Consider the following 26,221-nt stretch of genomic DNA (forward strand, 5'->3'; position numbering starts at 1 on the left):
GGCATAGAATAAAACCGAACCCATGCTGCAATGCTGCAGCCTTAAAATGGAAAACTAAAAAAAAAAAAAAACAACAAAAAAAAGCATGAACTCTTTAGGTCACTTAGTGCAGGCAGCAGCTCTCATCAATGCATTTTCTTCCTCCCAAGCCAGGATGAGATACAGGATGAGGCACTGGAAATACTCTAATATGCAGAACCATCTGTAATAATTTGGATAGAACCCAACTACAAGAAACTGGAGATGGAGACTTAAAGCTGTGACCAACAGATTAAAATGAACCAGTCAGTACACTGTTTAGATAAGTGGAACATCTGCAGGTTTTTTTTTTTTTTTTTTTTTTTATTGTTGTTGTCTTCTAATTTCAAAATGGATTAAAGAGGTTTCATAATGTTGTAACTCACCTTTTACCTGTTTAAGTCTGGTTGCTGAGTGCTTTAGCAACAATCAGCATAAGCAAATGCAATTGATAAAACTATCAAGTAAACCAGGAAGCAGAACAGATGCTGTAATTCAATAGCATGAAGATAAAAACTTATTTGTGCAGCTCAAGCCATCAAATAAAGCCCTTTACGTTTACATTTTCGGTTAAAATCAGAAGCATCTCCTTAAATACATGAGTTTCTTATATGTTCTCCTCCAGCAGTTTATTCAATTATATTTCTCCTGACTGAGCCCAGAAAAGGTATTTTTATCTCCTAATACGTGCATTAACAAATCTACCCTGCACAGCATCACTCTGGAAATATGTAGGCTGCTATAAAAAGCCCGCCCTGGAAAATGATTTTGTCAGTGGAGAGCTGCACTTCTCAGATGATAATAAACAGCTCTCACAGGTTAAGCCCAACGCTAATTTAAGTTTAGAGTACCCCAAGGGAGATGGATTCCATATTCCATTATCAGCCGCTTCAGAAAAGTCTCAAACAAATGTACGTGGTTTTGGCAGTCACTAGGAAGTGATAGGGCTTTCAGCAAGCGTTAGCTGCTGAGTCAGAGCTTATGTATGTGCACACAGTAAAAGGTGACTTGCAATAATCTAAAGGAATTGTAGATGGCCTCTCAATGGCCTCGTCTCCTATAGTACCTTCAAATAACTTTTGCTCATTGAAACAACAGCAACAAAAAGCTTGAGTCTAAGAATTAGGAAAATATGGTAGTAACAACCTAGTATTAATATTCATGAGCTTTATCAGTGTTCCACACATCATTTATGTTTAAGAGATGCTTGCTGAGAACAAACCTAGCTTAAATCTCAATGCAATTCACCACCTGAGGCATTGTAGCTATCTTCCATAAACCATCTGCACTGTCAGACATGGCTGGGACTTGAGTATCCAAACTAGGAAACATCAGAAACAAGTCAATAACGCAATTTTGAAACCTTCAGTTTTTACAGTCTAATGTACGCTTTTGGACAATAAACCCGTGAGTCTTAGGCTGTTTTAGATATCTTATTTCGTGTTCATATGTATGTAATATTGTTATACAGAGTTAAAAGTAAATCAATTGACATGTGAACACTCATTTTAATGAAAATTCAGAGTGAAATCATCAGTGATTTTGCTACTACAATCTTATCATAGCTAAGTTTTAGTTTTTAACTATTCTTGGATTCTAAAGCTGACGTTCCACAAGTTTGAACATTTTCCTGTATGATATTAATAAATTAAAAACACAGTAAGCAATTGCTAACCATTTTTTCCGATATTGTGGACCTTCAGACTTTCAAAACTACAAGAGCATTTAGACTGGAGTTAGAGGGCCATCACTTATGGCAAATGCTAAGAGTTTTCCACAAGCCGCTAGGAGGAGCAATTCAACTCCAACATACAGTAACAGCATAGAATGTTTTGCACTTCTTGGCACTCCAATAAAAAAGAAATGTAGGTCAGAGCCATGAAAAGCCACAAACAGATTGCGTGTGCCAAAATTCTATACACCGATCTTATCAGCACGCTTGCTGAAGTCAGAAAGACCTGACCAGGGTAATGACACCTCAACAATGGAGACATATTTCAAAGAGTTATAAAACAAACAAACAACAAATAGTCCTGCAAGGGCAAGTCGACAGTAAACAAGGTGGTTGGAAATATGGGCAGTACAGCACAGCATCATGAAAATTAATAACACCACCCCAGGTTCTATTAACATTTTCAATCTCAGACTGTTTCAGAAAACCTAAAGAATTCAAATTCTTGACAATAGTGTTTGGATCTTAAGCCCAGCAGTTTCTTCCTATGTAACCAGAAGTAGGATTTTTAGAGTACAGTAGAACTGTGTAATCCGCTACAGCTCATATTTCAGACTAAATACCGAATTCGAAGACACTCATGGAATCACTAGATAAAACAACTCAGAACTTCTGATTGTGCCTCAGCTTCCTTCTATGTCTGTCAAGTTTTTCCTACCAGCCTGTTAAAGGAATCACAAATGCTATAATTCTGCTAGTCCTGAATCAGCACAATTTTTGCTTCTTCAGTTCTTACCCAAGAACCAGAAAACACAAAGTATAGAGACAGCTTTTGGCCTGCAGCAGTAGCTCATTTAATGAATATACTGCCAAGAAAAGTCCTCCTAGAGAAGTACAGCTCTTGCCACTTGGGCACAGAATGGATCAAACATTTTTGTTTGTTGCTTGCAGTACACTGCAACAACCTCGGGTTATAAAATAAGGCATTTATTTCTTGAGATACTATTACAAAGCAGAGATCTTCAGAGCTTGAGATGCTCACTTCTGGTACAATTTTGTAATTATATTGTGATAATATGGCTTCAATAAAACAGCATTCTTCAAATCTTGCAGGAAGCATTTTTGGAATTGTTTTGCCTCAGTGATTTTTCCCCTAGCTGTTACACGTGATCTGTTTAGTTTTGACAACTTACTCTTGATCCCAAACGTGCACCACAGAACACAGTTGTAGAAGAGAGGAAGTGTATACAGACTTTATTTTCTAAGTTTTTAACATGGCTAAGAAAAAAACAGCCATGTTAATACAAATTCATTACAGAACAAACTAATGCAACAGTACAATCATCTTAACATCCATCACCTTTACCTCAAGATGACTAATTTCCTCTCATCTGTTAATAAAATGACCACTATGATTCTGTCAGAGTTCAACTGTGAACAAGAACAGAGGCAGAATAACTAAAGTCCAGTGGTTAAAAAAGATCTATCTCCCTCCTTTAGCCATAAAAATAAGTCTCTGAAAATGCTATCACTGCAGTAAAATAAATAAACAAGCTTTTGATCGTTCCAATATCAATGGTTCAGAATTGTAGCAATGACAGAATTATATTGCATCCAACTGGCTACCAAAGTACACCTTCAACATCGGAGTGGTAGTGTTCAGTATAAAAAGCCATCAGCTACTGCTGATAAATCAAGAAGGCACAAGCACTAGCAAAGAAAACTGCACTTAATAGACAATGGTATTGATTTCAATTCGTTTTCATACCAACGCTATTAATAAAGCTTTTTTAGCTGGATGTAATTTTATGAGTCTGCTTCCCTTTTGGCTGGAAAAATATGGCTAAAATAATTACACCTTTTATTGCAAGAAACACAACCACCATACTTCTTAAAAGGCACACAGAACTCTCAATCCTAAATACAAATAATTTATCACGTATGGGCTAAATACCCAAGAGGATGCTAGTCAACTGAGTTCCAAAAAAGTGAAGTTAGTACAGATTTGGGACTCCTCACAACCAAGATTCAAGCAGAACTCAAGCCAGCTCACTCTAGCCATGCTTTTTCCATCTCTAAATATAACACTTCTCTGAACAAAACAGGGCACAAACAGAAACCAAGTATTGCATGCAGCAAAGTCCAGTCTATCAGTAGGAACTCTACATTTCTCAAGACCTTCAAATTTCGTGAACCCCTCCTTAAATTCTGCACTTATAGAAGTATACTTGCAGAAACAGAAGTTCCACTGCCTACAATACAGCAAAGCACACATACCATCATAGCTGTAATCTAATACATTACTACTACACCAAGCTGTTGTAATGTCTGTAATATATGATGCTTTGGACAAGTTAAAAAGCAACTGGCTTGAAATAAAATCTGACGCAGACAATCAACACAAGATAAATCAAAAGGAGATGGACTTCAAAGCTTTATCCAGTAATTTATCTTCCATTGAAGCACACATTCTTATCAATAGCTATAAAATATAACTATATAAAAATATAGCTAAAAAAAATAACTATAAAAGCTCAGACATTCCTGCCATTCCTGACTAAACACAGATGAGCAAGTGACATCAAAAAACAAACAAAACAAAAAAGAACCTGTTTTGTCCTCTAGTTTGTAAAAAAGTATCACCTCTTCTCCCATCAGGACCTGGTCGAATCAGTTCTTGATTTTTCACCCCTACACTGCATAACTGCAAGGTGTTCTAATAGATGTTGAATATGAATGCAATGCACAAGTTCAGCTGTTACATTATGAAGTGACAAGAAGTGCTTTTATCCGAGCAAAAGAGCAGAATTGGACGTTTTCTAATGGGAACTACCTTACATTTCACAGTGTTGGGAAAAAGCATCACCACTTCACATATACTCTTCATGTTGTGGGACTATATTAGTAGACATTTATTGGTGTATAAGCAGATGACTATATAGCAAGCCACTTTGAAATACGGCTTATTTATTAGGAACTCACCTACAATATCAACCACATCGGGTCGGATAAGTGGCTCTCCTCCCGTCAGTCGGATCTTCTCCACACCTTCTTTCACAAACAGTCTGGCTAGGGTGATTATCTCCTGAGCAGTAAGTAGCTCTGATTTTGGAGTCAGCTGAACACCTTCTTCTGGCATACAATACTGACCTGAAAGAAAGAATACAGAAATGCATGTCAAAAATATTCAGCAGCAGTCGATCTAACACTGATATGCAAAACGCACAATGTGTGACTACCTTTAACGGATGTCATCTGACTCTGCCTTTCCTAAATACAGATAAGACCATACACCAGATCTTACAAGCAATTTCCTTGTTTCAAAAGAAAGCTCAAGACTCATTTGATGGGTCTTTAAATTGAAACAGACCCACTTCAAAGGAAAAGCTAACCTTATTTCTATTGTACCTGCATTCAGACACCAATCTGACCTGCCAAAATGGGAACACTGCTGCAGACTTTGTCGATGTAATTGTGGGACTGTCTAGGTATGAGCTCTCAATGCTTATCACATACTTTAAATATGGAATACAAACAGCCATGAACACTATCATGCCACTAACCATGCCAAGTCTGATGAAAGACCCGCCTCTGGCAGATCCTGAGGCTTGCTCCTATCAGCAGTTCAACATGAATCGGTTTCTAATTATCTTGTATCATTGTTTTGCCAAGATGAGGAACATAACACAGGGCTAATACAGCAATTAGTATTCTAACTCAATTCTTGGCATTTGCACAATGTTTCTATCTACTGGTGCCTAAGAGATTTACGCAAAAAAGCAGACACTTACACCTGAGGTTGCATTTCTCTGTCAAAGAAATTCGCAAGTAGTTGTGCTGACGCCCGAAGCTGTCTGTCAAAAAAGCAGAGAAGGGAGCAGCATGTTCTAGTAGAAAACGTCCTCTTCCTGAGCTTTGAAGTTCCTGTATGAAAAGAAAGAGCTAAATATTTGAATAGCTATCCTTATTACAAACTTGATGTATAAATATTAACTTTGAACTCAAATGATAAGTATTATCCCATTCCCTCCTCCCCTCAGTCAGGACAGCAGCACAAGAAAAAAAAAACACACAATGTTTTCTCTTCATGGGCAAACCCAGATATTCAGTGATTAATTTTTACACCCTACTTAATTCCATACAACAGTACTACAAATTTTCCCTGTACATTTTAAGATATAGCCACTTTGCCACAGGTGCTTTAGGCTTTTTGTGCAGAATAGAAGGTAGCTTTTTCAATCACTTGTCTCTTCACTTGCTAGAACCAATGATCCAGGAACCCTGCTAGAAGGAACCACCTTCACAGTGACCTTGTTAATCACACACAAAAACACACCAACAAACAAAACCACACAAAAACACTGAATAGCTAGCTAAAAAAATCAGTGGAAAGACAAAGGATTCCTGGAAGTACAGTGAACTTCATCTCCAGTGACAAAGCACCTACCAAACGATTTATGGATACAGTGGTGTACAAAATGCTATGAAAAAAAAAATAAACATGAAGGTAAAACTGGCTGGATAGCCGGGCCCAAAGAGTTGTGGTGAATGGAGCCAAGTCCAGTTGGAGGCCAGTCACTAGTGGCGTCCCCCAGGGCTCGGTGCTGGGGCCGGTCCTCTTTAATATCTTCATCGATGATCTGGACGAGGGCATCGAGTGCACCCTCAGTAAGTTCGCAGATGACACCAAGTTAGGTGCGTGTGTCGATCTGCTTGAGGGTAGGAAAGCTCTGCAGGAGGATCTGGATAGGCTGCACCGATGGGCTGAGGTCAACTGCATGAAGTTCAACAAGGCCAAGTGCCTGGTCCTGCACCTGGGGCGCAATAACCCCAAGCAGAGCTACAGGCTGGGAGAGGAATGGTTGGAGAGCTGCCAGGCAGAGAAGGACCTGGGAGTGATGGTGGATAGTCGGCTGAATATGAGCCAGCAGTGTGCTCAGGTAGCCAAGAAGGCCAACGGCATCCTGGCTTGTATCAGGAACAGCGTGACCAGCAGGGCTAGGGAGGTGATCGTCCCCCTGTACTCAGCTCTGGTGAGGCCGCACCTCGAGTACTGTGTTCAGTTTTGGGCCCCTCGCTACAAGAAGGACATCGAGGTGCTTGAGCGGGTGCAGAGAAGGGCGACGAAGCTGGTGAGGGGCCTGGAGAACAAGTCCTACGAGGAGCGGCTGAGGGAGCTGGGCTTGTTCAGCCTGGAGAAGAGGAGGCTCAGGGGTGACCTTATCGCTCTTTTTAGGTACCTCAAGGGAGGCTGTAGCGAGGTGGGGGTTGGCCTGTTCTCCCACGTGCCTGGTGACAGGACGAGGGGGAATGGGCTTAAGTTGAGCCAGGGGAGTTTTAGGTTAGATGTTAGGAAGAACTTCTTCACTGAAAGGGTTGTGAGGCACTGGAACAGGCTGCCCAGGGAAGTGGTGGAGTCACCATCCCTGGAAGTCTTCAAAAGACGTTTAGATGTAGAGCTTAGGGATATGGTTTAGTGGAGGGCTGTTAGCGTTAGGTTGGAGGTTGGACTCGATGACCTTGAGGTCTCTTCCAACCTAGAAAAATTCTGTGATTCTGTGATTCTGTAAAAATTCAGCCACAGAATTGCACCTCCAGTCAAAATCATGCTTGCTAGTCTTGATAAGTCACAGTAGGTAAAGGGTTAAATAAAGCTTTGACAAAAATCTAAGATGCAGAACGAGGAGCTGGACAAAATGACGCATCAGCTAGTATTGACACTGCTTAACTGAGCAAAGCTCACAATTTCCATTTGGAACAAAACTGACCTGTGAAATCTCCAACTACACTAAAATTGGCAATACGGGGCAATGCCAAGGGACTGGGCAGAAACAAACACAGCCGTGGCCATCACCTCCCTGGCTCTGGTCATCATCAGTAGCAACCACAGGAGTTCATCCCGCAGAGTGGTCAGAAATAGCCCCAACGGTCAGCTATAACATTAAATAACCCTGGTAACTTCCCTCAAAATATTTTATTATGGAAGTATTTCTAAGAGTTGGGGTGGGTGGAAGGCAGAGGACACCCATGGTGAGCACACAGGCCAGTCAGCAAAGGTCACCTGGGGAGAAGGCTCAAGTTCAGCCACTGGCAGCTGAAGCAATGTTGACTCCAGCTGAGCCAACACCACGGCTGCTGTTGACCTTACACCAGAAGCAGTCTTTCTTGGCAGCACAATCATCCCACCAGCCTTTAAACAATTTACTACACTTCTTGATCCAAATGGGTTTGTGGTTAGATAAGAAGATCTCTAAGAATAACTTTGGCCACGGAAGGGCTAGAGAAGATAAAGGAGACACAAAGTGGCTGATCTCAGAGCCCAGAACGCATCTGCTCAACCCTGATAAAACAGCGGTTCTAGTTTCCAAGTAATTGCTCTTCTGCCAGAAGAAAAATCTCCTTCAGTTTCTGTTTCGCAACAACCACAACTGGAGACCTCCAAGTGGTGAAAACCCAGTCCTCCATAGGCCCAGCCTTCCCTCCTCTGCAGTACCAGAGGTGTCAGCGACAACAGCTGTAAAAATTGGTCAACCCTCAGGCATGCACACTGCTCACACATTCATAGTCTAAGACATACACACGAGGTGGTAGGTGAACTACTGCACAGGAATCTTTTCACATGTGCACAGGCAGAACAATTCATGGTTTTTAATCTCACTGGGGAATTGCTGCCACCTGGGCACCTGGGATTGTTTGCAAGTTCTCTACTGCTCTACTTCCCCCAAGAAATCAAAAGCTGGGAACTTACTTTGTTAGAAACGATGGTTCTTCTGTACTTACTCTGCAAATTTCTGAGAGTACAAGCAGCAGAAAAGCCCAGCTAAATACTTTGACTTCAACTGTAGTTGTTTCCCAGTTAGAAAACTCAACCCTGAACAGACTAAACCCGAGGACACTTTAAATACTGCCAATCTCAAAAATCATAATACAAAAGTATTTTCACTGAAATCCACATTGCAGCATTTTCTTTGAAAACCACACTGCTTTCTGGCCAGGTTGGATTTCCGATGTTCTGCTTCCTATCGTTTTAGAAAGGTGACCATATTTGAGAGGGAAAGCAGTCTTATGCTTATTAAGATTTTAGTCCTCCTTGCAGGAGCACTCCTCCCCTATTTCTTTCTTAGTCACTCATTTTTGCACCTTCTGCAAGACCAGGCTTCCTTATTCACAGCACTTGAAGGCAGAACAGTGTCAACCTCCTGCCCCTCTGTTTTAGGTTGAGAACTACAAGCAAGAAAAAAAGTGACGCACTGTCCTTTGCAAGACAGGGAAACTAGTGAATTTATAGAATGGATGCCAAAACAGCACACTTTCTTTTCAAAGACAATAACATGCTTAAAGAATTTCCTATATTCATGAAGAAACTTTCAGTGGCGTGGGATGCAGGAAGCAATGTTTTTTTCTGTTCCTTCCATCCACGTGGGTGGTTGCTACAGACAAGAAACTGGAGTGAAAGGACTTACATGCTGAATAACACTGACCTTCAGTAATTACTCTGAAATTTACCTTCAAGAAGCAGCATTTAAAAAACAGGCACTCACCAGGCAGCTGGTGTTAATATTCCTTACAGTTCCTGTTGGAGATAACAACTTTTGTCTCTTGCTACAAGATACTTACACAATGGGAATGGTTAAAACCAAAAGTTTTACAGAGCTACTAGAACTTCTTTTCATAAGCTTCCCTTCATACACAGAGATGGGTTCATCTGGGAGAAAAGAGTAACTGAGGATGACATTTTTAAGCTGTTAGAACAGTTTTTGTCCAGTTTGATGTAAGCAAGGAGGAATTAGGAGACACCCATGAGGAGAGGAGTTCAGGAGTGTCAAGATTGAGCTCCAGCAGGCTCAGCTCCTGTATTACCAAGTCTGCCAGTGTACCCAGAACTGACACTTTTTTTTTGTTTTTAAATCAATTTCTTAGGGAGGACCAAATGTCAGGGTTGAAAACTCAGCTGCCTTCCCAGTAACTCTGGGTAAGGATGAAGCTCACTCTCAGGCAGTTGGGTAAGCAGGATTTTGTGAAGGGGTAAAATATGACGAGGCTGAACCTAGAGTCACATGCAGCCTCTGAGTGAGCCATCAGGGCACAGAAAAAGGAAAAGTTGCCAGCTACAGTTCCCAGGCTAGAGGGAATGGGTTATTCAGTTCCCTAAAGTTGGGAAAGAAGGTGGCTGCAGCTATTCTAACATATCAATGTCCAACCACATAACTTTTTCACTTAAAAGGGATAGTTATAATCTCCCAGCCCCTAATTCCCTTCTCCGCAGTTGACAGGAGACACTTCTGCACATAGGAATATGCCCTGTCACGGTGTGCTACAACTGATCTAGGAAAAGGTAATTTCACTCTCTGGGCTGTCAATCCTATGTTCTAAACCAGTACCGAAAGAATGAGAGCTTAGATGACTGCACCTAGCAGCTATATTTTGACAAGCTGTCAACCCTTCAGACCTGCCAATTCACCTGCAATTTCTAAAACTCTTCTAACAATGCAGCAAAATTGGAAGCTGCCACCAGAATTATTACTAACCATCAGGACCACCAGAAACTGACAGATATTGGAAAGGCTCAGTTAAATCCAAGGGGAAGACAGTAAAACTTCATCTACTTATCAAGCTGAAGATCAAGTACTAAACTTTCTCTAGCCTTCTACCTTCACCTTATCCCAGTGACATTTGTGCGCTCTGAAACAGTAATACTTGCGAACGTTTCTTTTGGACAGGCCTCAGGGAGCACCAGAACCTATGCACTTACATCAGCGTTGGCATGGCTTCTGCTGCCAAACCCTGCTGGTCCTTTTCAGTCATGTTGGTCTATGCACCAGTGCTGTCCCCTCAGTATAATGCCTCATGCTCTGGGACAGCATCACAGACACAACTCAGCAAAAGCTCTTCTGTTTCATGCCTCACCTTTAACATCTTGGGTAGGGAAGAAGTGGCAGAGTGTCCTTGTTCAACCTGGAAATTATACAACCACAGAGGCTGAAATGGGTCTAAGTAGGTCAAGTGCCAGAATGAGGTCTGAGCTGAAAAGTCCAAGACAAATGTTTTTCTGAGGGCTCTACAACTGCTGCACAAGTTGGCCCTAAACAACATGCTTCAGTTCTGGCTTCTGGCACAGAAAGTGCTGCTCACAGACTTTGACCAGCTACCCACAAAATGGAGCTCCAGGACACAGGGAGTTTCAGGCATGACTGGCCAAGAAGAAAGGCCACATCAGGTCTTCTCTACGCAAGCTGGGCTATTCCCTTTATCCCAGTGGTGAAGACTTCATTCAGATCACAGAAAATTTCAGTTAGCCATGTTTGAATTACATGATCTACATGAGCAGAAGCGGAAAGGAAGCTTCATAGCAGGATGCCAAAGACAATTACCGGAAATTATACATCTACAAAGGGGTAAAAAAAACCACAGTGCTAATTTCCTTAATGTTATGTTACTGCTTTGAAGCTCGACTACCTTAAGAAACCTCTCTTCCTCTTTTTTTTTTTTTTTTTTTCCTGTAAACTTGTAGCCTACAATAAAGAAGTACAAATGCTATTTGGTTATTGTGGTGGAAAATACATTGTTTTGTAGTAGTAATACATAATCCTCTTTTTTTTTCTTTAATTGAGTAATATCATTTGGGCATGTACCATCATATGTACAAGATGACAGGCTGGCATCAAACTTTCCATTGTTAATTGTGAATTACTCAAAAAAACATTGTATACAGCCAAACAAGCATGGAAAAGCAGCTCTCAGAGAGTGCATGTTGCTACTTGGTGTTATCTAGTCTTAAAAAGGGGATTACACCCTGTACAACATGACAGTCACACCTCTAAGACTGACAGCTCTATCATGAAGGCTCAAACATGTGGACTAACCAGTCCAATAATCATCTCATCAAGTTCTGCGTTTTATCTCTAAACAATTTACAAACAACTTCGTAGATACGTATCACAGTACAGTTAAGAAGTTTGCACAGTCTTTGCTTTTGCATTGGCTTGCTTCTCATGCCCTGCAGGGTATCAGCAAGTGCTCCAGTGTGCTTGTCACTGTTCCTGTGCCGCACACACAAATCTCCCAACCACTTCCACGCTTCCAACCACTGTGGCTTTCCGCCCCAAAGGAAACAGGGGTTTCAGAGCTGGGCATTGTAATCAAGGTCTTCCGGAAGAACTCCTGGCTGTACATAAGAGCTACTTGATTTACTGAAAGTAATTAAAAGTAATTCTGATCGGAATTTATTAAAATATATACAGTTTAAGAAAAATAAAAAGAAAAAAGAAACTCAAGATGCTCTCTAGATTACTGCGCCAAGTAAGAGTTCAACAAAGCACTATACAACCCCGTTTGACTTTTTCAGTAGATAAATAAAACAGTAGTGCACCCACTGAATGCTGCTGACACAAAGACTGTCGCTGGTAGCTTTAGCTTATTTCGTGCTTGTTAAAGCCAGCCACGGAGTCACAAAGAAAAATAAAATACAATCAATAAGTGCCATCTGGGATCAGTTTGGATGTCACAGTCAGTTTCTGTTACACGGCTCTGCTTTCACGGCACGGCTCGGGTGACCGCTCGCAGCCCGGCACCGCGCACAGCCGAAGCGCTTCAATGGGATTTCGGCAAAGCAAACGCCACCGGGCAACCTCTCCCCCGGCCAGGGCAGCACCCAGCCGCGGTGCGCTGCAGGAGGCTGAAATGTCACCCCCGCACGCAGCGAGGGCACAGGCACGGGTGGCCAAGTTTCGCCCGGGCTGGCACGCTCCTTTAATTCCTGCCACCCCAAATGACTCAGCACTGGTCTCGCAGGGACCACGCGGGGCTCCCCACGCCCATTATCACCCCTCCACCGGGCAGCCCCCTACCCCGCCCCGGGAGAACCTTCCCCCACCTGCCCCGCAGCCTTCGTCCGTCCCTCCCTCCCTTTATCTCACCTGAGCCGTGGCGGTGGGAGCCCTGACGGGCGCCCCGGTGCTGCAGACGCGGCCCGGGGCCGCCCCGAGCGCCCCCCGCAGGAGCGCGGAGCCCCCACGCCGCCCCCACGCCGCCGCCATGCGGCCGCCGCCGCCGTTCGGGGGGGGGGGGGGCACCGGCAAGGCACCGGCCTCCCGCCATCACGTGGGCGGCGGGGAGCGGCCGCCCGTGCCGCGCTGCACGCCGGGGGTTGTAGTCCCCTGCCCTCAGGGGGTGATGGCGCTCGGCCAGCCCTGAGACTGTCGTGACAGTGAGAGAGAAACAGCAAAATCCAGTTATCAGTGAAAGACAGAAAGCCAGCTATCAACAGCTGGAGAACGCGCCCTGTGAAAAGACAGCCCTCCACCTCAGTCCTGCCTCAATCTTGAGGAAATGGTGTGAGGCGTTGTCAAAAGATGGAAGTTCTGTCCTCGTCTCATGGGGCACAAACAGAACCTCTTGGTTTTCCAGCCTGGTATGCTTTGCCCCGCACACCCAGCCTTTCACAGGCTGGGGGCCTTGTGAAGAAGTGTCTCAAGGCCTGCTGCCATCCCTGTCTTGGGAGGGGATGGTAGGCACCAACTGCCCGCGCTCTGCAATGCGTCGCCTCACCGCACCAGGCCGCACCAGAGGCAGTTGTTCTGAACTTGTTTCATACCAGAAAGGAGGGCTCGGTTCCCCCAAAGTTTCCCCTAATTGTGTCACTTACGCTTGCAAAAGACACGTTTCCATATATGACTTTTATTGCTCTTGGCATTGAAACTTTACAGCTCTTGAATTGCTACAGCTGCTTAAAGTACAACTCATACCTTTATATACCATGCTGCTTTCATGTTTACTCTTCCAGTTTAAATTATTTAGTTTTTCATTACCAAATTACTGTCTCGAGGGCATTTGCTCTTGCAACTAATGGTTACAAAAGCATTAACAATTCTTTGCTGAGCTGTGGATGAGAAATCCTGCATTCAGTAACCACAGTCTTAATCCTTTAGCACTTCACCTGTACTGTACTTGATGCGTGAATAACTGGGCCCTGTAATTGCTTGTGTCAGCCATTATTTCAAAATGTAGCTACACGTATCGGTACAGATTCAAATCTTTACTTAGGTTATACTTAAATCCTTGCTTTGTATCATAATGCTGCCTTCTAATTCAGCCTTTAGTATTCAGACTTTAGACTTTATTCAGTTACTAGGCTGAATGGAAGCTAACAGGAAGACATTAAGGTTCAACTCAATTTAACTTTTTTTTTTTTTTTTTTTTTTTTTTTTTTTTTAAAGCTGAGACATCTGAGAAGAAATAGACTTGAATGACATGATGTGAACAAGTATCTATTATGAAACCACTCTCACTGGTATAATGTCAAGGTAACACATATACAAATCAAAACAATAGAGAAGATAACAAGGCAAATACTAATTTTAATTGCAATTTTCAAAAGATGTAGAAGCAAGCTTGATGGTTACATTTACAGTAGCTTTATGAAGCATCACCTTTCCCTGTAGAATAGAAATAACTGTAATTAAAGGATTTCCTGAATTTAATTAAACAGCAAGTGATGATGACGGCTGAAATATAGAAAGGAATTTAGCTTTATATTAAATGCCATAATTGTTCAATTAAGTGAACATTTCAATTGCAAAAAAAAAAGTTTAACAAAGTGTTAAGTGAGTAAAGACCAAAATTCATTACAACACCTCAGGAAGGGACAAAAATTATAATTTGCTTAACCAACACTAAAAAATCCACAGGATCCCTGGCATCATTCTCCCTTGAACGTTTCTACCCACAGTGAAGGGACTGGTTCTATAGTTATTTTAGATTATTTAAAGACTATATTAAGCTTGACTTACATCTGTAATCTAAGTGAATATGGTGACGCTGAGCATACCAGGAGAGTTAAGAAATGAAATGTCTTTGCATGCTTGAAGCCTTGTATTTTTCCAGTTTTATTATACCATACAAATATAGGCATGTCTCATTAAACCAGCATAAAACTAGCTTTTACAACTCCAAAGGCAACCTCTCACTCTCAGAACTAGCTACTGTTGCTTGACAGAAGCATTCACCCAGAATTAAACAAAACTGTAAAATAAATTTGAGGAGCAACTTCAGGTGAGAAGATTCCTTTGTAACTTTACTGGGATAAAGTTATATCACAGGTCATGAAAAGTCAGTGGTTTTGCACATCTGAGACAGCAGCTGGAGGTTTGGTTTCTGTGCTTGTCTCAGCAGCTGTCTGAAGAACTAGTATTCTATGAAAAATTAAAGCTTTGAGGTTTGTATATTTAGGTCAAGATGCTGTGCAGTGGCATGCTCTTGCATTGTATCCAAAGTTGTGTGTGATGTTCTACCACGGCAAAATAATACTTATCTACATCTAACTGAAGAAAGCACTGTCACTTAGTGAAGCCCAAGGCAGTTTTAGGATCCACAGAAACTTGCTACTTTGCTTTCAACTGTCTTCCAGACATTTTGCAGACTTTCATTTATGTTTGGTACAGAGTAATTCTGTAGTCCAAATTCCAAACAATGCAATTGCCTGCCCTTCCCGCTGCTGCTTTCTTTTCTGTCTTACATGGAGCCTTGATTACCCATGTCTGATTTAGCTGTTTATTTGTTTCAAGATTTTGCTGAATTCATGTTTAATGCCTTCCGGGTCTAATTCAGCACATTCAGAAATTATCTAGCTTTTCTTAAGACACTCTGCACTGTGCTATTCATAAAAGTCAGTTTGCTGGCCAAGGAGCGTTACTCCCACCCTGGCAATGAAAGGGCAGAGTCCAGTCCATATTCCAGTGTTCTCTGTGAGAGAACAACAACAAAAAAAAAGTGCTGGACTACTCTGATGCTTCAAATAAGGACAAAGCTTTAAATATTTTCTAATAATGAAATAGTTATAAAAAGAAAATCAAGGAGAAAGCATAGCATGTGAGCTGGTGGAGCTGTCACACTGAATCATGATTACATTGCTCTCCAAACTAGGCACTCATTAAGAGTTTCACAACACCTTATGAAACTGGGCATGGAACCTGAACAAAAAACAGGGCAAGGTGGAAGATGTGATCCTGTCCACACATGAGGCTGGAACAGAGCCAGGGCTTGTGTTGGGGCTACAGTTAGGAAAGGCTACAAGAACGCCTAGTCTAGAGCAAGCCTAGGGCAAGCAACCATGTCTGGCTTCCTGCAAATTGAGCAGGAAATAACTGGAATTGAATTTAATTTGAATTTGAAAATTCAACACTAATTATTTTGTTTATATTTTGCAAGAGCAGAATGCCACCCCTCTTTGTGTCTGTTATTAATAAGCAACATAGGCACTCATTTAAAGAAAATACCACTAGGATAGAGATTCGCTGTTAAACATCAGGGCATACATGAAGGACTGCCTTAAGACATATCACAGTTGTTCCTGAGCTTCACAGCAATTTTCAATTCAAAGCACAGTACTGCATGAATATTCTTATCTGCAGTTGAGAAATCCTAGGTTGCTGACAAAGCAGAAGTTTCAGTTGTAGTTTGCTTTCCTCTTTAGAAAGAGGCATGACAGCCTTCTTGGTGTTTATTCCTGGTAGCTGACACAGAATAACATCCACAGTTCTCTGCTGCCATGGAATTAACAAGGATATGTCAAAAACAGAGGTGGTTGTTAAAAATAGACATTTTATAAATACTCATGAGAACACTGCCACCCGTTGTGGTGTTCCTAGATAAGATGTCGATTAATATTTGTACATGCATCAGTGCATGTACAGAAGTCAGAACAAAACCAGCCACTATGCTTACACTGCTCTGAAGATCATTGGTATGGAGCCAGCCACGGTGGTTAGAAAACAGGTGTCGGTGCTGTCTTTTTCTCTCCCTCTTTTTCTTTTGTGGGCTGGAGAAACCCTCTCTTCCCTCATCTTATTGCCCCTCATTCTTTGCTGTATTTTCTTTGATGTCTACCAATTTTTATACTCACAACAATAATAAAAGAAAGAACATTAATTTAACACTACTCAACGCATAAAGATGAACATTTCAGCATTCCCTATTTGACTGATGAAACAGTATATTATGTCTATGGGCTGTAGGATACCAACAAATCAAACTGATCATACATGATAAATCTAAATCTATATTTACTTTTACACTGCTACACTACAAAAAGAGAATCAAGAAATGCATAAAAGCCAGAGGGTGTTATCAGTAGAAAAGGGGGGAAAGGGAGAGAGAAAAAATGAAGGAAGGAAGGAAGGAAGGAGGGGAGAGAGAAAAGTTGAAAGGGAGGCAGGAAATCAAGGAAGGAAGGAAGGAAGGGTAAATATATTTACTCTGAGTTTGACTTTTTTATTTCTGTATGACTCTTCTCTTCTCCCTGGGATTTCTTCCTTTACATGAAATGCTATCACCAAGCATTCAGCATGACACAACTGAGCAATAGTAGCACACTTTTAGCCCCCCTATTCTACATCTTATTTGTTTATTTATTTATTTATAAATCTGGAGCAAGAGTTCCACCCTTTACACAAAGTTCCTGATAAGCAGGTCAGTTATGGGCTGACCACAGCTTTGCTGGTCTAACTGGATGCTTATCATGTTTAAACCCTGAGAAATGTAAAAGAAATAAATAAATACAGTGACACAGAACAACCCCACCAAACAAGGTTGTCACAGATATAACCAAAGGAAAGTTTAGACAGAGTCAAATCCTGTCTCAGCTTAACTTTTGCGGGGCTACCTCAGGTAGCTCCAGTTCTATCTCTTTTCCAATGTGGGTGTTGGTCCTTGTGTTAGAAACAGCTGTTTAGTTAGCTGGAAATCTGATCGTATGACATATGATGGATATTTTCCACATTTGCTTTGAAGCAAGAATGATCATTCGTAACAGGGAAAACTCTTCTTCACATCCCAACAAAAAGTTTGCAGACTTTTTTGTGTGCTTTCTTTGAAGCCTCTTGGAAATCAATTTGGTTCCTCCTAAGTTCTAATGTCTACCTGCCCTGTAACTTTCACAACAACACAGTACCATCTACCTAGGAAAGGATTTATTTTCTGCCTATTTTTTGCTAAAGAAGCAAACTTCCAGCCTGTTAAGCATCCCCTGAAGGTAAGTTAAACTGTAGCAAACAGCATTCCGAGAAAGTTAATTTACATCCAAAGGGCTTTGTCAAGTTAGAAAGTCACAATGCAAAAAACTGGAACAAAATAAAATAAAACTAAATAATAAAAACGTCAGGGCATCTTTGTGGGCTGGTGACATTATTGTTTTGTAGGTGTTTATATCAAAGATTATATTTTTGCAGATACTGTAAGTCATTTCCCAATTTAGCTTTCCACAGATATTTCTCTCTGTCATTTCATATCCCCTAGGCGCTATGGTCCTGTTCAGCTCTTGCAAATCACAATAAAGAACTGTGATTAAGCAAACAGAATCTCACTGAATATTTCCCTCTCACATCTTTGGCTATCATCTTGTGAAAAAATAAAAAAATAAAAAGGAAGGAGCTGTTTGTAGATTCACTCTCTCCTCTTCACATTTCTTCTTCTCCCAAAGGTTTTTGTATTGCCAGTTTATAAGCTGCATATCCAGAAAAAGTCAAAATGTGACAATGTTTTGGGAAAGCTTTTTTTTTTTTTTTTTTTTCTTTCATTGTTTTGTCTCTTTGATGAAGGAAAAGGAAGCCTGAGATGTTGTCTTTAGAGAAGAGAATTTGGTTCCTGCTACTCACCTTCACTACAAATAGACTACAAAGTCTATTAGCTTCCAGAAAATCAAGCCCTTGAGAGATTACAATCTAAACAATGGCAGCCAGTCTACCCTCAGCAAAGCCACCAGGCCAGAGGTTTCAAAAGTTACAACACCTATGCCCAGTGTATTTGGGAGGTCAAAGCCTTTATTTTCTGTAGTAGCTGCTCTTCTGAAGCTTTTCACTCACTGCCGTGGTAATTGCTCAGACCTGGCTAACCACTGGGTCTCTGAAATACTCCACTGTGGGAAAGTGAGAATGAGTTATTTATTCCACAGGAAGGATGCACTTAAGGCACTTTATTAACTTTATATTTCCTCATAGCTAGTGATGTATTCATTAGGACTTCAGCCCTGGAAGTTTGATCTTCTGACCCCTTCATTTCAGCTTCAAACCCTGTGGGAGTAAAGTTAAAAACAAAACAAAACAAGCAAGCAAACAAGAAAATTAATTATAAAATAAGACATGAAAGTGGAACAAGCTGGTTCAATGATGACCTGAATGGACTCTTGTTTACTGGAAAGTCTGTCCATCTTAGACAGTGGAATGCCTTTTTTAAAATTTTTTCCTTCTTTTCTGTTGAGCTTGGCAGCTTTGCCTGTTTTCAAAATCTGGAAAGATCAGTGCACTAAAGCCTCTTTTGGCACTATAAATTTGAGTCAAAGAGGTTTTGTGTTGCTGCTGTTTACAACCTTATTTCTTCTTCTGGCCAAAGAAAATAACTTTATCTTGATGAAGACTTCCTCTTCCAAAAGACACCCAATGGTGCTCGGCAGTCAGTCCTCATTCTGCTGTCATGAATCAATACACACAGCATTCGGGTGATACCCGTGAGGAAGGCTGAGCATTTCACTTAAATGCAGCATGGCAAAAAATGGAGAGAAAAAGGACTTAGCAGAGGAGTGGGGCTAAGATTCTTGATTTTAGTAGTTACTTTAGGTTTCGGATACAGCTGAAAATGACATCTACATTCAAGAAGCCAAATAACCTTTAGACCCAGGGACTTTGCGTCTTTTCAGTTAAATTGTGTAACTGTTCCATAAGATTCCAGCATGCTTTAACATGATGTATTTTCCTCCACATAATTGAAGCTCTCTCTGTAATGCAACATAACACCTTTGAAAAACAGTCAGACTTCTTAAAACAGGACAGAAAGAGGTAAAAGAAAGACCATCAGCCTGAAGGTTCAGAGGGACTTGGAACTGACAGAAAGGACAGTTACTGCTTTGGAGTTTCAGTTGTCCACTGATGCAAACCCACATCCTATTGGGTAATAGTAGTCCCCTCTATTTTCTTTTTCCCAGCCTTGAAATTTAATAGCAGAATTGTAGGCTATTCCCCTCCACAGCCAATTCTGCAGTTAAAGTTGCAAAATCAGGTAGCTAGGGAAATAAATAGCCCTGGTTTTGGCATCCATTGCTGCATACTCTGGGTTCATTCCCTTACATAAGTGTTCCTTCTCAAAGTTTATTTGCTTTATTATTGTTTCCACTCTCTTAAATTAATCTCTCAGCTTCTTCTCACCTGTTCCACTGCCCACCCCCTTTACTAGCCCTTATTTCCAACCCCTCACCTTTACCTTTCATTCCTCCCATCTGCCCGCTATGCATCTGAGATAGGGGAGTGAGAGAAATATATTTCTACACAAGAATTTATCAGTGGGCAGAAATAAATGCTCACAGTTACAGGGAAAAAAAAAAAAAAAAAAAAAAAAAGGCAATGATTCCTAGGGCAACCTTTGTTAGAAACCTTGCTGTCTGAAAGCTCAGATGTTCACGTATTTCATAGGTTAGGACCTCTAATTGTAATACTGAAATGTCCCTCTGTGGTCACCAGGACAAGTGAGGTGTCTTCAAACTTTCTTTATTTTTTTTTCCTTGTGTGCAACCCTGCCTCTGAGAAAAGAGATGATTTACAACCTCATTACCTGTAATTTCCAAAGGCTACGCTTGCAACTTTAATTCCAGCCTGGAAGTGATTTGACTCTCCCTGTACCTTTCTTTGGCTGGAATTTGTACGCCCGTCCCAGTGACAGTTAATAACTTTGTAGCCACAAGGACTGATAACTAAACAAAATAATTTCCTTTCATGGTTCCCCCTCCAATTGTCTAAGGAACATTGATTTAATCAGTCTGTTTAAATCCTCACATTTATTTAATTATAGTAACCTAATTTATTTTACATTCACTCACTTATGAGAGCTTCATTATAGACTTTTCCTTTGGACTCTGGCAAAGTTACAGAGGACAGGAAACCTGCATAGTTCAGATTCCTTCTACCAGAAATGGATTTTGAATCAGAGGTGACTTTGGGACAAATACGAAAGCAGCTCCGTGCCTCATTTGTTGGCAGTCCAGAGAAAGCCCTTTTTCAATTTACACATCTTAGGGAGGATAACTGTCTTTAAAGCAGCTCGTGGTGTCAGCCAGGTTCCTGGGGGATAACTCCACTCTTTTGGTGCTGAACACACTATCTGTAGTGCGTGGCACAGCAGGGCAGGACCCTGCTGAGCTGAAGCTAGCAGAGCACATACAGTCACGTGCTGCATAGCCTGCACCTGCAGAGGTGCCAGCTCAGCTGAAGGGAAGCACAGACATACATGTAGTGCCACCACATCTGCATCGGAACAGAGATCATTTGTGTGGGTGCAGCGAGGAGCTGATGAAATTGTTCTGCTTCTGGAGCTCCTGCTTTCCTGCTAGCACAGAAACGTTAGCTCTGTGCTTGTTGGGCACTGCTGATGTGGTTTTGGAAAGAATGTCAAGACAGCTGAAGCAGAGCTAAATAACGGAGTTCTCATTAAGGAGGTGAAACAGGCATGCCTTTTCACTTTTACTACCAGTGCTTTTTTCTGCCTTCTCCCATCACTGTAGTCTGGTAGCTGGGATCCTGCAGCCCCTGGCTCACAGTGCAGCTGCCACTCGCTAACAGCCAGCATTTCATTTGTTCTGAAACACCTCAGGGGCAGGAAGAAGTAGTATCGCAGTAAAACTGCCACAGCACATTGACACCAAACCTTTTTTCCTATCACAGACCCAAGTGCATCCTAACGCTTCACTGCTCCAACAGCTAAATATGCTTGTGTACAGGGTAGGAACAAAATGCAGGTATCCAAATTCCTAATTTTTCTGCATTAGGATGTATTTACCATTGTGTAGGCATTTGGACACATCATGGGAAGACTGGAAGACTCTGACCTCTTTGGTTGGTAATGGCAGCAAGCAGAACCTGTGGATGAACAGAAGGATACAAACAAGCACACAGGAAAAGCTACAAAAATCCTGTCACAGGCAGGCCGTACGAAAGTCCTTATGCTGACCCATCAGAGGAGAAAACATCTCTCCTGAAGAACTTAGTTCTGACTTGTCAAGAAGAGTGACAGAAGAAAGGCCAGGGAGCTGGGGAAGAGACATAAGAAAAGAAAACGAACCCCAATCCTTCAGGACCTGATGCCGGTCCACAAATTTTCACCCAGCTGGAGTGGCTCCACTTTCTGTAAATCATTAACTAATCGTGGGTCATGACAACGAAATGTTCTGGAAAGTGCAGTTTGTTTTTGCTGTCAATATATTTGACTAACATAGGAAATTGTAATCTAGAACATAGCCATAATAAAGCCTTCCCTTTAAGATGGTTAGTATGCAAGGAACAACAAAACCCAATTAAACCTGTTTTACTTATTTTAGGACAAAACATAGCTGTAATATTAAATTAAATGTTCTAATCTTTGGCTCATTCTAATCTGTCATCTTTGGTCTGTAAATTTGAACACCTTGAGAGTATATTTGCTCTGTTTGTTTCCTTATTAGTACTTTAAATATTGTATGTACAGTTTTTTCCCGACATATATTTCCTTTCTTTTTACATATTTGCAAAAATGTAAAATATAACAAAATAACAGCAAGCTTTTTCTCAGAATTTTTCATTAAAAATTTAGACTTCAGGAAAATTTGGAGTGGAACATGTTCCCTTGGAAAAAGGCAATTTGGCAGCGGGTTTGTCTGCTTCTTTGGAAGAACTAAACTGTTTAACAGCTAACATTTTTTGTTAATACGATTTATGCCTGGAGGGGGAAGAGAGTGTCCTTTAAATAGAAGATATAATCCAAGCAGTTGCTTCATCATTGGCTTTTGCCTTGTACAACAATTCGCAATCATCTTGCACTGGTAAATGACTGCATGAGTGAACAGGGCTACAGAGTACTGAGCCCTTTGATCCAATTTTTCAGCTAAATTGGAGAAAAAAGTTTGTCCTTGGATTAATAGGAAGGATATGCTCCTTGTCCTCCTAATTTATGTATGATCAGAATATTAACTCAGTCTTGAGGAAGTTTACAGAGACTTTGTTCAGACTGAGAGTCTGGAGAATGAGAATGTGCAAAAAGTAATTCTAAGCAGAAATATTGCAACAGAGGTAATGCCAAAACAAGAGCCACTGGCATTTCATACTCTCTCTGCTTATCTTCCTAAGTGGCTGAGTTACCACCATTAACAGAGTTTTATAATTCTGTTTCGCTGCCTGCTAGCATTTCTGCATCTCTTTTTCTAGTAACACTTTTAATAAAAAAAAAACTTGTCAGAGGGGGAGAAAAGAAGGGAGAGGGGAAAAGGTGGCTAAAAATATTCCTTATGAAACTTAGTAAGACAAAACTTAGTAAGACTCTGAGGATCATCAAGGTGAGTCCCCTGCTGTTGGAGATGGCCACATCACCAGCTTGAACCTTTGCTGTTGCTGAGAAACCGGTTTAGAGCTAAGGAGCTCTGATGGCTGTAAGCCTCTTCTAGGATTGGACCCTCCCAACATTATTCGTAGTTTATGCACAAGTTGGCCTCTGTCTGTATATACATCTTTGTCCCAATTTCCATTAATGTGTACCCCTTTTCAGAGCAGGTGAAAGAAACACACCTCTTTTAGGTTCCTGTGCTGTTAGGGTAAGCAGGGAAATGGAAAGCATTTCCCTGCACTTGTTCTGCCATAATTCATTTTGCTCTTGGGTGATCGAAGCTGTTCTTACGATTCTTTAGGTGCAGTGAGCCCCGCGAGCATTGCTGCTTTTTGGCCAAGTCATTCCTGGAGGCCCTCAGACATGTAACAGTACTATAAACTCCCAGTGCCATTAGACATGGCACATACATTGTTCATTTTACTACACAATCCAACACTCTGTTTGCTTTTTTTCCAGTATTAAGAAAGAAGATAATCCTTATCTTCATCTGCGTGGCTGCTTAGAGGTACCTTCTGGGATACATCATTGCAGCAGCTTAAATCTGAACTCTCCCTTATATATTAAAATTAATTCTTTCTCAGTACATATGCTGGTGGAAATCTATTTCATAATATGATCCCAAGGTGTATTTTTCTTTTTGAATACTGTTACGTGTTAGTAATAGACAAGCTATGTACAAGTATGTAGCTGAGTAGTAAAAATGGGATTTTCTGTCATTTCATTGCTGAGGAACAAGCAATAATTTATGCTGCACATGCACGACCTTCTGTTTTGTGCAACTTAATTTCATCTCATTTCTATTACTCATGGTAATCCAGTTTTTCCTGATATTCATTATGCCTCTGATTTACTAATGGCTGCAAAGTGTATGGAACAAATTTCATCAGAGCACCGGATTTCTGAGGCAACATCATTACTGGAAATACTTGACAGGAAAAGACTGAAGTCAAACCCTGAAGAGCTCTGCTAGTCATCTCTTTCCAGCCCTTCTGTTTCAGCAAAGTGTTTTTGTCATTTTTAAGTAGTTCTTAACCAATTTACCATTCTCTTCTGAGCCTAATCTCTCAAATTTAATTATTTGTCATTCAGCACCACCTTTATAAAGCAAGACTTGTATAATTGCTTTTCTCTTCTCTAAAATGGTATTAATTTTACCAAATAATATATTAAAATAGTCTCTAAAATTCGTGCTTCCTAAATTCAGTATATGTTTTATTTTGTTTTCCAGGTACTTTCATACCATTAGAAAAAAATACAGAGGAAAAAATATTGTCCTTCATGCATCTGAGGTCAAAATAATAGGCCAGTTATTATCTGAATCACCCCACTATTCCATTTTTAAATAGAAAATACAATATCCTATCCTCAAATCACATGGGACTATTTAAGACTAGATGTACTAGCTTTTTAAAAAACCTTGCCACCAGACATGGGTCCATTGTTTCCCTGCTCAGTGTGTCCTTTGCATCTCTGTGCACTCTTTCATGTTAGTAGTCTTGCTCCATTGAAAGTGCAAGGCTACTTGCCTTTTCTTGTCGGCACTTTCTATGAGAAAGTGCCAACACAAAACTAGAGAAGATATTCTTTACTATTTGCTTATGTATCAGTTATCTTCAGTCCATAGCCTCTCCATACATTTCTTTCATTTATTACTTTTTGTTTTTACAAATAAGCTACATGTCATCACTTTGGGAACACTGCAAGATACACATTGATGTTTACCAACTAGTTTTGTTTTTCCACTTTTGAATCTTCAAAGCATAACTTCCCTTTTTTGGTCAAGGCTTCCCTATTCTCATTCCCCATATTCTTGGGGAAGTGATTGCTAGCTTCAAAGCTCATCCTTAAAGATTCTTCACCTTGACTGGGATGCAAACAGCAGATGGGATTTTATTATCCCAGATGTAACTGCGGTCTAGATGAGGGATACTCAAACTCATCAAAAGGGACTGTGCCACGTAAAATACTGCAGGAGTAGCAAACTCCTGCAACAAAAGGGAGATAATAGTTTTTTTTTTTTTTTTTTTTAATTCCCTGAGTAAATTTCTTCCTCCTTTTTTAGTTTGGGAAGAAATTATATTCCTTTTCAGTGCTTTATATTCCTGTGCTGTAGCAAATTTCTTTTATCTCTCAAAGTTTGCCCTTTTAAACTGAGTAGCTAAGGAGTTTAATTTTAAATGAATACAGTAATGGGGAGTATAGCCATTTTCTTTGGATTCTTTTGTAATATCCTTTCATACCAAAACCAAGTCTAAGCAGCAGCAGTTATTAGTTAAGGGGCTGGTGGAAAAAAATAAATAAAATCTCTTGTCCATTGGATCAAGGAATGTCTAGGACAAACAGATATTTTATTTTATTTTATTTTTTCTTATCCAATTTCTTTGTGGGAAGCCGTGTCCAATAGTATGGATGCATACTGCAATAGTATGTTTTTCTTTTACCCTTGTGTCCTCTGGCATGCTAAGTTACCCCAAATGTATTTATTTTCTCACTTTTCCCTAAACTTATATTGCATAAAGCCACAGAATAGTTTGTGTTTCAAGGAACCTTTGGAGGTTAACTGGACCATCCTCTGCCTCTTGGGTCCATATCCAGTCGAGCTTTGAGAACTCGACTTATAGTAAGTATAGAGATTTCCAGACCCCCTCTGGGCTCCTGGTCCAACAATTAATTACCCACATTTCTTTATAATCTTTTACATCATTAAAGCACAGAGTTAGTCTACTGCCTTTATCTTTCCTGAACAGCATACAGCTAGCACGTGCTCCCTTGTAATCACTACTGCAGCAGGTTTCTATCATTTAGGATTGGACACGGCATCATTTTCATTGTTTAGATTCCCTGTATTAATATGCAGATTCAATTACCTCTCCCTGACCTGTATCCTTATCTTGACATAAGCAGGAGTCTAAAGGCCTCCAAATTAAAGGTAAATCCTTTTCAGGATTTAAGGATCAGAGCTAGATCATTCCCAGCTAATAGCAGCACGTAAACAGCAGTGGCATAAATCACCCAGCACAGGAGAGCATATAAACAAGCATATGCACATGAATCCTCAGAATATTGTATAGTGGGACCTTTCCCTGGGAGAATCAGGAGCCATTTATCACAGCCATAGCATCACGCAGTAAGGAATTA

The 26,221-nt window shown here is 40.8% G+C and overlaps 1 protein-coding gene across 3 annotated transcripts in view; it reads right to left on the reverse strand.

Annotated features, from left to right (window-relative positions):
* The window catches only part of MOCS1 (molybdenum cofactor synthesis 1), a 33,208-nt gene extending 20,458 nt beyond the window's left edge, over nt 1-12,750 (reverse strand). For all 3 annotated transcript variants that reach the window (XM_084284722.1, XM_084284721.1, XM_084284723.1), the window contains exons 1-3: nt 12,607-12,750; nt 5,482-5,614; nt 4,673-4,840 (exon numbers count right to left, since the gene is read on the reverse strand). In XM_084284722.1, coding sequence (XP_084140848.1) covers nt 4,673-4,840; nt 5,482-5,614; nt 12,607-12,726 — 421 coding nt within the window. In that variant the 5' untranslated portion in view covers nt 12,727-12,750. The remainder of the gene's footprint in view (nt 1-4,672; nt 4,841-5,481; nt 5,615-12,606) is intronic.
* Between the last annotated feature and the right edge of the window lie 13,471 nt (nt 12,751-26,221).

The sequence above is a fragment of the Netta rufina genome, assembly GCF_964035555.1.
Source record: "Netta rufina genome assembly, chromosome: 3".
NCBI lineage: Eukaryota > Metazoa > Chordata > Aves > Anseriformes > Anatidae > Netta > Netta rufina.